Below are 12,938 nucleotides of genomic sequence, written 5' to 3'. Positions count from 1 at the left end.
ACACACACACACACACACACACACACACTCACACACACACACACACATACACACACACACACACACGAATCTCCCAACACCCTATTCCCAGGACCATGACAGCTGTGTTAGGAAGCTCCCTACATTTAGGCCACGCCCTTTACATTTAGGCCACGCCCCTTACATTTAGGCCACGCCCCGTGCCACCAGTCTTCACAAGGAAAAACAGAAGTGCTAAAATGAGCTCATACAAAAGCATACCCAGTGCTAAGCACCAGCAAAGCGCAGATTCAGATGAGACAGGAAAAAAGAGGAATTGTGCCCATTTATATTAGGATGGGCCTTTTCTTCTTTTAACCTCATCACTTTAGCTAGCAAAGTTCTACAATGAGACACCAGAAATCTGCGTGCACCCCGGTGTTTCTATAAGTCGGGCCTCTATCTCTGAGGTGACTTTTTTTCCTCTTTTCCAAAGCAAACCCGTGACTCTTCATTAAAAAGTAATAACGTGTACACAGGGAATAAATATAAAAAGGATTATCGTTGTTGGTATTGTATTTCCTTGGAAGCCCCTCTGGTGGCTTTCATACAGCAGGACCCTTGACAGAACAGACTTCCACTTGCACGCTGTCTCCAAGGCTACCATTTTCAATATAAGGCGCTGATCTCCACAGTATTTAGAAGAGCTATGACCACTCATGCTTCAAGACAAAATGGCCTCTGCTAAGTGATCTCAGGGATTGGAGTGGCCCAGCGAGGAACCCTGATCTAACAGCCTCTTTCCCTTGGCATCCACTAAACATAATCTTCCCATCTTGAGTTTGCACCTGGCTTGCACTGTTTCACAGACATTTAGGATCTCGAAAGTTCAAGAAAAGGGAAAAGCCCCAAACATACTTCTGTCAGCATGAAATTTCTTGCACGTTTTTACTGCAACAAAAATCTCCTCCTTCTTTACCGGTATTCCCTAAAAAGTGGGGGTAGGGGAGAGAAAGAAGAAGAAAAAACATTACATACATTTGTAGGTCAGCATTACCCGGACTTCATGCCCACAGTAGATCTTAAATATAGTTAAAATAATCGATGCTATAGATATCCATTTCCATGGTAGTTTTAGGGAAGAAAGGGGACATGGAGGAAAACTGATAGTGTAGGCTCTGGAGTCAGGTGGCACAGAACCTGCCTCCCAGCTCCAACCCTGGACCTACGTGAGTCCAGCCTTGAACTTATCTCCCTCCCAAGCCTAAACCTACATCCCAGCTCAGCCCCAGACATGAATCTTAGCTTAGCCCTTTACCTATACCCCAGGTCAGCCCTGGTCTTGAATCCTAGCTCAGCCCTGAACCTGTCCTCCAGATAAGCCCTGGACCTGTACCCCGGCTCTGCCTTGCACCTGTACCCCAGCTGGGCCTTGCACCTGTACCCCAGCTCGGCCTTGCACCTGTACCCCAGCTCAGCCTTACAGCTGTGTCCTTGCACAGCAGTTGCAGACCAAGAGCCATACTTACAAGCCCCTTAAGCCCTCTGGACTCCCCTGGTCATTTAGAGATCAGGACTAACAGTCACCAGAAGGCTGCTGTCACTGCTACTTACTAAGCACATGGCAGGTAACTAACAAATGTGGGTTACTGTCTAGTCATGTTCTCAACTAGTGGAGATTTTGACAGAGGGAGAGGAACAGAAGGTGACTTCATGCAAGAGGGAGATGTCTGCTTCTCTGGGTCTGGCCATATGTGGAAGGAAGTCATACATGACTCCTTACTGTCTACTTGAGTTTAGGCCATGGATATTCTGCCCTCTGCTTCAAACCCTGGGTGGGAGGAAGCCCAAACAGGTTGAAGGAGGCACAAAGAGATTTGATGACAATGTATACCTTCAGGTTCTCCCTAGGGCAGCTCTGGCCCCACCTAATGGTTACACTTTTTGTTGCCCTCACACAAACTACAGTCACTTGAGAAGATGGCCTCTCAATTGAGGGTTTGCTTCCATCAGCCTGGCCTGTAGGACACTCTCTCAATTAAAGACTGATGTAGGAGGACTCAGTCCACTGTGGGCAACATCACTCCTTAACAAGTGGCCCTGGTTTGTATTAAAAAGCTGGCTGAGAAAGCCATGGAGAGTAAGCCAGTAAACAGTGTTCTGTCACGGTCTCTGCTTCAGTTCCTGCCTCCAGTGCCTGCCCTGACTTCCTTTCATGGTGGACTGTGATGGGGATGGAGAAGCCGAATAAACCCTTCTCTCCCCCACCTTCCTTTGGTCAGTTTGTCACAGCAACAATGAGCAAACTAGAACACACCTTCTTACGTGTCTTCTTGTACAACTGTAATAAGAGTCACAGTGAAGCCACCACTTAAGAGTTTGGGATTGGTTCATAGTGATGTACTTGTTACTCAAGATATCAAGAGCATTGCAAAGCAAATAGGTTTCAGGTCTGAAAAGACTGGTAGCCCATTGGGAACTGCAAGTATTACAAGTCCCCTCTATTGTCACACTATAAGGTGTATATGTGCAGTGTATGTATGTAGTGTATGTGTGTGCAGTGTGTGCGCAGTGTGTACAGTGTGTATGTGTGAGTGTATGCATGTGTGCATGCAGTATATGTGTGTGCAGTGTATGTGTGTGCAGTGTGGGTACATGTGTGTGTGCAGTGTATGTGTATGCAATGTGTGTATGCTATGTATGTGTATAGTGTATGTGTGTACAGTATGTATGTGTGAGTGTATGCAGTATGTGCAGTGTGTCAATGCAGTGTATATGTGTGTGCACTGTGTCTATGCAGTGTATGTGTGTGTGCAGTGTGTGTGTGCAATTTGTGTATACAGTGTATATGTGTGCTAAGTGTGTATGCAGTGTATATGAGTGAGTGTGTGCAGTATATGTGCATGTGTGTGCAGTGTGTCTATGCAGTATATGTGTATGTATGTGCAGTGTGTGTATGTGCAGGTGTGTGCAGTGTGTGTATGCAGTGTATGTGTGCCATGTGTGTATGCAGTGTATGTGTGTACTGTTGTGTGTGCAGTGTGTATGTGTGAGTGTGTGCAGTGTGTGCACAGTGTGTGTATGCAATATATGTATGTGCAGTATGTGTATGTGGTGTGTGTGTGTGTGTATGTGGTGTATGTGAGTGCAGTGTGTATGTATGTACAGTGTGTATGTGTGTATGTGTGTGCAGTGTGTATGTATGCATATGTGTATGTATGTGCAGTGTGTATGTGTATATGTGTGTATGTGTGTAGTGTGTATGCAGTTTCTCTGTACCTTTTAAGACAGTACACACAACCTTTTCCATAACTGACTTGAGAATAACACATACTGTGTAAGGTTACAGAATATATTGCCTTAACGAAAGAAAAAAACCCAAAGGTCAACGGTCTGGTAAGTTTCAGAGCCTTCAGCGTCGTAGTGGGAGTCAACCATAGATCTGCCAAAGATCTGCCATGAAGACTTAGTGTCTGCTCCATGAGAATCTGAACTGTGCCAGAACATCAAAAGCAAGATCACCTGCTGAGAGTGGTAGGGGCAGGCCTTGTACCATTCTAAGAACTGGCACCAAACTCCTATCACTTCAGGCCACTCCTTAGTGGACCTGGGCAGAGCTTCCCTTCCATGGCTTCCTGCTCTGCTAAGTGGTTAAGAGTGTTAACTGCAGTCTTGCTTTGGATTTCCAGAATATCTGGTGACCCTCACATAACACCAGAATGTAACATTCAGTTTACTTCCTTACTCTTTAAATGTAAAGCATATAAAGGGCTGTGACATGGCTGTGAGCAGCCGAGGAAGAGCGCTGCTAGTGTGATGCTGGAGCTGGGGGAGGGAGGGAGGGAGGGAGGGAGGGAGGGGTAGAAAGAAAAGAGCAGAGGGGGAAAGACAGGAAGAAGGGTATGAGGACAGAGGGGTAGGCTTTACAGGACAAAGGCCCTACTCAGCGCACCCACTCTTTCTGCCCACTGCACCCCTTCCTTTCCCTTCCCACAAAGCCCTGTCTCTCTCTCACACACACACACACACCACACACACGCACATGCACACCAGCTTTCTCTGAGACAGTCTCTGGGAGACAACACCCTTTCCACCTCCTGGTGTGCTGCACAGGCCCTCACATGACCTAGTCACATGACCCACTTGCTTCCCTCTAGCTCTCCTCTCCCTGGTACTGGCTTCCGAGTATTAAGCAGACAGACTTGGGTCCAGCAACACTGTCTCTTCGTGCATCCCTCATCTCAATACGGAAGAGGGGAATGGCAACAGTACTTACCTAGAAGGCACAGGCATGGCTTGGAGCAAAAGCTGGTTTATGTTTAAATACATAAATTGCCAGCACAATGTTATGTCCACAACAAGCAAATGTTGTGCACATAATAGGCACATCCTCCTCTGGACGTAGGTTTTCTCACTTACACAGAGCGGTAGGAAAGAATGGAACGTGGTGACGCAGCGGGGGTCCACATCTTCCGTACAAAACTCAGGCACAGGGGTGAGGGCCGGTCCTCCACCTTTGTCCCAGATGTAGAGGGCAATCTAGCTCAAGACATGAGAGCAGCGGAAAGAACAGAGCTAAGCCAAAACCACAGATATAAAATGGTACAAAATGTCTCAGGAGGCAGCAGGACATGCCTCCTAGAAAGAGCATTAGGTTGAACCATGTTGATATATTAATAGTCAACAGAAACTTTCCTCAGCTTTTGTGGGACCCTGAAAGGTAGCCTGGTTTCTGGTTGAGCTAGGTTTGAAACCCTGGTTACCCCACAGGTGACCCTGCAGGAGAAAACTCTGCAAGGGACAGTAGGTGCTTTGCCACGCTCCTGGACACCAGGCCCCTGACATGAGGCCAAGCTCTCCATAATTCTGTGGCCATCAGTCATGTAAAGGCAATGTCCCAACCTCCCCTCCCCCTCCCGCCACCCCCACAGGTAGAAAACATGGCCATAGGTCATGTAGCCTCAAGACAGATCTCCATTTTAACAATGTTTGAAGCCAATAAACTCCTCTTCCCAGACACTCCTCCCTGCAAAAGGCACTTAACACTTAACCTCAGGCCCGCCCTGAGAAAGTGGGGTACGGTTTTACTCAACACAACTCTGCCATGACAATAAACGCCTTAAAACCATGGACTGTCTCTTCTCATCGGGATCAGCTGTGGGGAGCAATGGTACAGGCCTTGGTCTAAAGAGCCGCATCTCCCGCAGGAGGCCTCTCAGAGCTCCTAGCCATGGCCACCACCAAGCCAGGCTGCCCACTAAACAGGACTCTCCTCCCCACGGGACCCAGCCAGAACCCTGCTCCCCGCTTTTCCCCTCCATCCCCGGATAGATCCATCCCGCGGGCACCCTTGCAGGGCCGGGAACCCCCAGTCGGTTCCATAAGTCCCCAGGGACCTCAGACTGTGCTCCCCCACCCCCTGACCAGTGTCCAGCAGCTTCTCCTAGCCCGACCCCTGCCTGCCCGGCACTAGCAAGGGGTAAGCACAGTCAAAACTCCCACATCCTGCATCCCACCTCCATGAGCGGCCTTAGCCCTGTGGCAGAGTGGACATAGGACTCCAATAACCCACAAGATTTTTTTTTTTTTTTTTTTTGGTTTTTCGAGACAGGGTTTCTCTGTGTAGCCCTGGCTGTCCTGGCACTCANGAGACAGGGTTTCTCTGTGTAGCCCTGGCTGTCCTGGCACTCACTTTGTAGACCAGGCTGGCCTCGAACTCAGAAATGCACCTGCCTCTGCCTCCCGAGTGCTGGGATTAAAGGCGTGCGCCACCACGGCCGGCAACCCACAGGATTTTTAAAGAAAGGCAACACCACATAGATTGATCTGACGCTTTATAACTTAAAAACAGTTATGAATCAATATTCATATATGTAAACAAAAAAAAAATCCAGAGATGACAAAAGGAAATCCCCAAAACAACACTAAAGTGCTTAGAGGAAGACCACAGAAAGTAACACAAGCAATGAGACCTCAGCTCCATTTCCCAGAGTCACCAGCAGTGACCTGGTTTGAATGAGAACGGTCCCCACAGGCTCCTATGTCTGGATGCTTGCTCCCAGTTGGTGGAATGGCCTGAGAAGGATTAGTAGGCGTGGCCTTGCTGGAGACAAGTTCCCAGAGTCTGCCTGTCTCTGCCTCCCAGCACTTGCACTGCCTGCTATACCAGGCTTTTCCTGTGGGTGCAGGGATCTGAATGCAGATCCTCACACTAATACAATGAGCACTTTGCCAACTGAGCCATCTGCCCAGCCCAAAAAAAGAAAACGTATTTTTTAAAAGTAAGTTGCAGTTTAAAAAAAAAAAAATAGTTTACAGTTATCATGCCCAACCTGTTCATAGAAACAATGAAAAATCAGGAGCTAAGCAGACACAATCAAGAGAGAGTAATAATTAATACACGTGACCACTCTTTGAGCTAGAGAGATGACTCAGCAGTCATGACTTTCTGCTCTGGCAGAGGACTGGGGGTCAGTTTCCATTACCCAACAGTGACTTAGAACTGCCCGTAGCTCTGTTCCAGGGATCTGATGCCCCCTTCTGGACACTGTGGTTACTGCACATACACGGCACACATGCATACACATAGACAAACACTCATACACAGTGAAAGAAAAAGAAACCAATCCTTAGCTTCTAGAGAGGGTGCAGGCAGAGAACACTCATCCTCCTGGGGGGTGTGGTTGGGGCTGACCACTAGGAATTTGACCGTCTAGTAAGTATATGGACAACACAAAACGGACTTGTTTTTTGGTTGTTTTTTTGTTTTGGTTTTTTTTTTTTTTTTTTTTTTTTTTTGCAGTTACTGAGGGGAGGAAAAGGTATAGGAGAAATGGGGGTGGGGAGGAGGGCAAATATGGGAAGATTAGGAAGTGAGTATGATCAGGGTGCATGATGTGAGAGTCTCAAAAAATCAATTAAAATTTCATTTTGAGCCAGGCGGTGGTGGCACACTCCTTTAATCCCAGCACTTGGGAGGCAGAGGCAGGCGGATTCCTGAGTTCAAGACCAGCCTGGTCTACAAAGTGATTTCCGGGACAGCCAGGCTATACAGAGAAACCCTGTCTCGAAAAAACAAGCAAAAAATTCATTTTGGCGTGCTTTTAAACATTCATCTCTGGCCCATCTACCTACCTAAAAAGGCGAAGACTCACGAACCACGAGATTCAACCTTCCCCTACCCCCAATCCTTCCCCACCTTCTGCGGTGAAATTACCTCAGTGGGGAAAACAAGAGGGGGTGTGGGGAAAGGCACTATTATGGGATGTAAAATATAAGACGCAATTTCTGCATCAAAATACATAACTATTTCTTCTTTGGTACAGAGGCAGTAGCAACAGTCATGACTGTCCTAGCAACCACTGAGCTCAACTTGGTGACTCCTGGGTCCCTGAGACCTAATCAATCGTGACCTACCTCGTGCTTTAAATCAATTGTGAAGTCGGACTTCAGCGCCTCACTCTTTAATCTTTTGGCAAGCCTGGAAAACAGAAACATTCCTTTGTTTGTTTGCTTGTTTGTTTTCAGAGCGAAAGAACTGTCAAACAAGAAAAACAGATTCATGAAAATTTCTAATAGCTGAACAAAATACAAATTTTAAGATAAAAGCATGTGGCTTGGGTAAAAAATACCAGTTTTCTCTCGGCTTAATTAAAAAAAAAACAAAAAAAAAAAAAAGATTCTCCCATGGTTCCTTTCTTACCCTGAATAAAGCCCCTCATTCCTACATGGTCTGGGAGGCTCTGCATTTCTCCAGCATCTGTCTTAAGCCCCACGCATGCACGCACGCACGCACGCACGCACGCACGCACGCACGCACGCACGCACACACGCACGCCCCGCCCAACCTCTAGTTGGGTTCTCTACACCCAACTTTCACGGAGCAACCCTTTCATTTTCAAGGCTAAGCTGAAGAACCTTCCCTAGAAAGCTGCTCTTCGCTGGATGATCCTCAAGTGTGAGGATACCACGTCAAAGGAAAAAGAGTCTTCCCTTTGGCATAGTTAGACCAAAAGCAAACCTAAATGAATCCCCTACCCCTCCTCCTGTGCCTTCTGTCTGTCTCTAACAAAGGGCTTACTCAACATTTACTCAACATTGTGTAGGAGAAGGAATGGAGGACGTCTTGTCTTGACCAATTTTTAAAATTCTTATTTATTTGATGTATACGGACAGTTTGCCTGCATGTATGTCTGAGTCACTTGCATGCAGTGTCCACGGAGGCCAGGAGAGGGCGCTGAATCCCTCGGGCCTGGAGTCACGCATGGTTATGAAATGCCTTGTGGGTGGTGGGAACCAAAACAGGATCCTCTGGAAGAGAGAGGCCAGTGCTCTTAACTGCTGAGCCATCTCTCCAGTCCCTTAGTCAAATTTTTCTGTATAACCTGGAACTGTTCTGGAACTCACTTTGTAGACCAGGCTGGCCTCGAACTCAGAAATCCACCTGCCTCTGCCTCCCAAGTGCTGGGACTAAAGGCGTGCGCCACCACACCTGGCTTCTTGTGGGACTCTTAATGGTGGGAGCAGAAGCTGTCTCTGACTCTGTTGCCTACCTTTGGGACCCTTTCCCCCTACTGGGCTACCCTGTGTTGCCTTAATAAGAGAGGAGGCGCTTAGTCTTACTGCAACTTGATAGGCCATGGCTGGTGAGAAATGGGGGGACGGGGATGGGGAGGAGGGCTGGGAGGACAAGATGGAGAAGAAACTGCAGTTCGGTGTTTTATTTTAAAATTTAAACACCATAATAAAAATAAACTTTACATATAAAAATTAATAATTACGTCCTGTAATAATTCCAAAACGCTTAGAAGAAAGGAGTTTAGATGCTCTTACCATAAATGATAATCTTGTTTGAGAAAAGGACTGTGCATTCCCTGATCTATACATTTCTTTGTACTTCAAGTGTGCGAGCACTGGTGTGCATAGATGTGAGCACACTGTATGCCTGCAGTGAGGGCCCGCAGAGGCCACAGGTGACATTGGCTCCCCAGGAACTGGAGTTACAGGTGGTTGTGAGCCTCCACGTGGGTGCTGGGAATCAAACCTGGATCCTCCGCAAGAGCAGCCAGTGCTCTGGACCTTCAAGCTATCTCCCCAGCCTCTCTATACCCTGACTGAACCAGTGCGCAGCCTCTACATGTACTGAAACACTGTGTGGTACCCACTAGCATGGATAATGTTGCATGCCACTTAGAAACCAAACTAAATTTAATTTATAAAGCTCTACCTGAAAAAGTGAAACGTAAAAACATAAAAACTAAGCCTTTAGGCCCAGGCTTGAGAATGTGACCTTTGTGACTCAATGCTCCAAGGCATGCTAATCATAAAACAGTGACATTCCTCCACCCACCCGCTTCCTGGGTTCAGGGAGTGTTTGTTCAAAAAGGACCACCCTGACTATTCATGGAACCCGCTATGCAAATGTGCTTAGGGGCTCATAGAAACTGTCTTGAGAAATAACCCAGCAAAATTACCAGGTATTCCTTGTGACTCTTGTGACCTTGCACTTCCTCGTGACTCTTAACTGGAATTTTTGGTATTTTCCAACAACGCCCTCCCCACCCCCTTGAGTTGTGGTTTCTTCCTTTAAATACCCCTTTACCCAGCTACTCAGGGCCCTCTACCCCTGCGCCCAAGAGCACTCTTGAAATAAAAGTCCTCTTGCTGTTTATATCAAGATCGTTTCTCCTGAATGATTTGGGGTGTCACCTCTCCTCAGTCAGAACGTGGGGGAGTCCTCACGTTGTGGGTCTTTCATACCTACACACTCCTTACAGCTATGTAGGGCCCAGCTGCAGTTCTACACACAGGACAGACACCATTGCCCAGAGAGTTTTCAGCAGCGGGCCTGAGCCCGGCCCAAGCTACATCTGCATATTCATTTCCTTAATTAGCATCCTCTCCAAACCCACCCCCCGAGAGTCACATGATTCCTCCAAGTTTTCTGCCCCTTTGGTCCTCTCCCTCAGTCTCATGACTTATTAGTCACTTCATTTTGCCAGAAACTCCTAGGAAGTAGAAAGAGGGGAATGGTCTGTCTGAGGGGCTTTGTAAGGGACCCTGCCTCCTCTCCTGTCTGGCTCTCTGTCCCTTTTCCCAGTCCTTCAGACCACCTCGGAGAACCCATGAGCCATCCGTTTCCAAAGTCGGTGAAATAACACACACTCCACAAAGCGTCTACTGAACCCTTACTTGTTCACCAGCGGGATGCTAAGGGCCCAGCCAGCAGCAAAGTCAGGATATTTAAAGACTGTTGGGTTCTCAGAGAAGGCGTAATGGTGGATGATCGTCGATTCTTCGTCATACAGTGCTTTTCCTAAAAACCATTCCTGTTAAATAAAGAGATAAAACGTAATTCTGGAAAAGCCACTTGATTGTAAGGCAAAGTTGTAGCAGCAGAATTAGCCAACTAAATATCTTGGGAGATGAAGTTAAACATGAGTTATGTTTCTGTAGAATCTAAATGAAAATATAATTAACGCAAGTATGATAATAAATCTATCACATTCTTTATAGTTAAGAAGCAACTCAAGATCAGATCATTGGTGTGAACAAAATACTAGCATCATTATACCATAAATATAAGAATTGTTCTTTATTTTAAATTGTGTTATTATTTAGATTGTGTGTGTGTAAGAGGACAGTTGTGGGTCCTAGCATTCAAACACAGTCAGGTTTGGCTACAGGTGTCTTTACCCCTTTCTCCAGCCTGAGAGGTATTTTTTATAGAATATTCCACATAAGAATATTAAGGCAAAGGAAACCACAGAGTTTCTTATAAAAGACTTATTTATATTTTCTGTGAATAAGGTTTTTGTCTGCATGTCTGTCTATGCACCACATGTGTGTAATGGCCAGAAGAGGGCATCGGATCTCCTGAAATTGGAGTAAATGGCCTGTAAGCCATCATGGGGGTGCATGGGGTTCAAGCATGGGTCTTTTGTAAGAGCAGCCAGTGCTCTTAACCCCTGAGCCATCTCTCCAGCTCCAACCACAGAGGTTTAAAATAAACCTTTGAGAATTTCCTTCCAGAGTTATATTCATCCACTCATTCATTTATTCATTCATTCCCTCCATACTTATCAAGAGCCTACGACGATCAGGGATGCAGCTTGTACAATTGAAGGGGGATAGAAAGAAAAGGAGGCACAGCAACGGACCAGAGGGTGGGGGATGGGGGTGGGCGGAGCCTGCCCTGGAAAGAGAGAGAAACAACAAAGACAAACAACAGCGGTGAAATAATATCAAGAACCTCACTTTGGGGGAGAGGGGGAAATTTTGAGGAAGAACAGTGAATGCAGTTAAGGGACTAAAATCATCAATGATGAGCAAGTCCCACATGTCTGGCACACAGTAGGTGCAGGGAACCTGATAGGAAAAAAGGCAAATGGACCAGGTCGGGCTTCTCATACTAGAGGAATGCTGTCTGTGTTCAACGTGCAATGAAAAGCATCCACAGCCAACCACAACAGGACGGCCTGGCTCAGACCTCCACAGGCACTAAGAAAAGGCAAACACAAGAAAAACTCACACGGCCGCTGGAGGTGTCAGGAGGGAACGGAAGAGCTGATCCCAGACCCGGAAGCCCTATTCTTCTAACCTCCCCATCCCTTCTCAAAGAGCTTTCCCCACCGGAACCTTCCGTGCCAACACTCTTTGACGCAAAACATATCATATTTTATCTCCTAATTACAGTGTCCAGCTATTATAAAGTACATAGGACTGCCTATTCATATTTTTATTGAGGTCATAAACTATTTTAAGGAAGGACTCAATGGAGACTCTGGAAAGAATCATACCTCTTCCTTCAGAATGAATGGCTTTCTTAGTAGCTCCGTGGAAAGAACAACAATAAGATAGATGTAATTGGAAAAATAACCAATGATATTCCACAAGGACTACTCATAACTAGCACTGTGCCTCATTGCTTTTAAAAATAAATCAAAGTTAATATGCCTTATCAGCTATTCAGATGTTAAAGGCATACTATGGGGTGGAAAAGCTCAAAGAAGATATAGGAGATTTATAGAAACCAGCTAAGGAGGCGTGTGAATTAAGATCAACTGCTTCAATAACTGTTACATTTATACATTTAAAACACTGAACGAGGACCTAAGATTGCATTGGCACAGACGCCTGGAAGACCGTGAGGAGGCCAGTATCAGAATCAAAATGCCCAGTCAGTTCCCAGTGCATGGCACAGTTATTTATTTCAGTGTGCCTTCTTTGTGTCAGCATTGACCTTCTTTTTCTCCTAAGATTTCAAACAGTAGAGGAGGGGGGGGAGCCCCGCTGGTTTGAACTGACCTCAACATTATGTAATCTGTATTCCGTCATGCTACCTTCAAAAGAAATAAAACATCTTAGATTTTATTTTCTCCATACAACAGAGTTCAGAAAGGGAAGGCGCACACATCTCCTTTCGCCTCCGATCTGAACTTGCTTCTCATGAACTCCCTTTGAACTTCTCCATCTATCAATCATCCTGATTTCATTAAAGAGTCTCCATGAGTCACCATCTCCCCTGCAGAATTAGAACCACGGGTAATGAGGCGATGGTCTCCGGGTGAAGCGGACACTGGGAAAGGGGCCGCAACCCCAACATTCGAAAGGATGATAAGATTTAGGGGTCTCCCACAAGTCAGAAGGAAATACAAAAGCCTCAAAACGCAGCAACAACACAGGCCATAGCTGGGGCTGGCACCGGCTGGGAGGAATGCGGTAACCACGTTTGTATCCCTTCTCCTACCTAATGGGCTTCCCATCCAGTTACATCTGTGGCTTCTCAGAAATCAACGGAAAGAAGCCACAACAGATGCTTCAACACTCAACACCCACCAAAACCACTGGGGTTTATTACACTGGTGGACCGTGCTGTTTGCAAAGCGGTCTGTTGACGAGTGTTGGCCAGCTCTTATTTCTACACCAACACACATGGCCTGTATTCCACAGACATAGTTACACACACATACATACAAGCA

General features: G+C 46.4%; 1 protein-coding gene across 1 annotated transcript in view; it reads right to left on the bottom strand.

Annotated features, from left to right (window-relative positions):
• B3glct (beta 3-glucosyltransferase) overlaps positions 1-12,938 on the bottom strand; it is an 84,565-nt gene that overhangs the window by 22,134 nt on the left and 49,493 nt on the right. The window contains exons 7-10 of the mRNA XM_021163494.2: positions 10,150-10,286; positions 7,375-7,438; positions 4,378-4,497; positions 877-946 (exon numbers count right to left, since the gene is read on the bottom strand). Of these exons, the coding sequence (XP_021019153.1) occupies positions 877-946; positions 4,378-4,497; positions 7,375-7,438; positions 10,150-10,286 (391 nt within the window). The remainder of the gene's footprint in view (positions 1-876; positions 947-4,377; positions 4,498-7,374; positions 7,439-10,149; positions 10,287-12,938) is intronic.

Source organism: Mus caroli, chromosome 5 (genome assembly GCF_900094665.2).
Source record: "Mus caroli chromosome 5, CAROLI_EIJ_v1.1, whole genome shotgun sequence".
NCBI classification, from domain to species: domain Eukaryota; kingdom Metazoa; phylum Chordata; class Mammalia; order Rodentia; family Muridae; genus Mus; species Mus caroli.
This window is presented reverse-complemented; position numbering and strand designations above follow the sequence as displayed.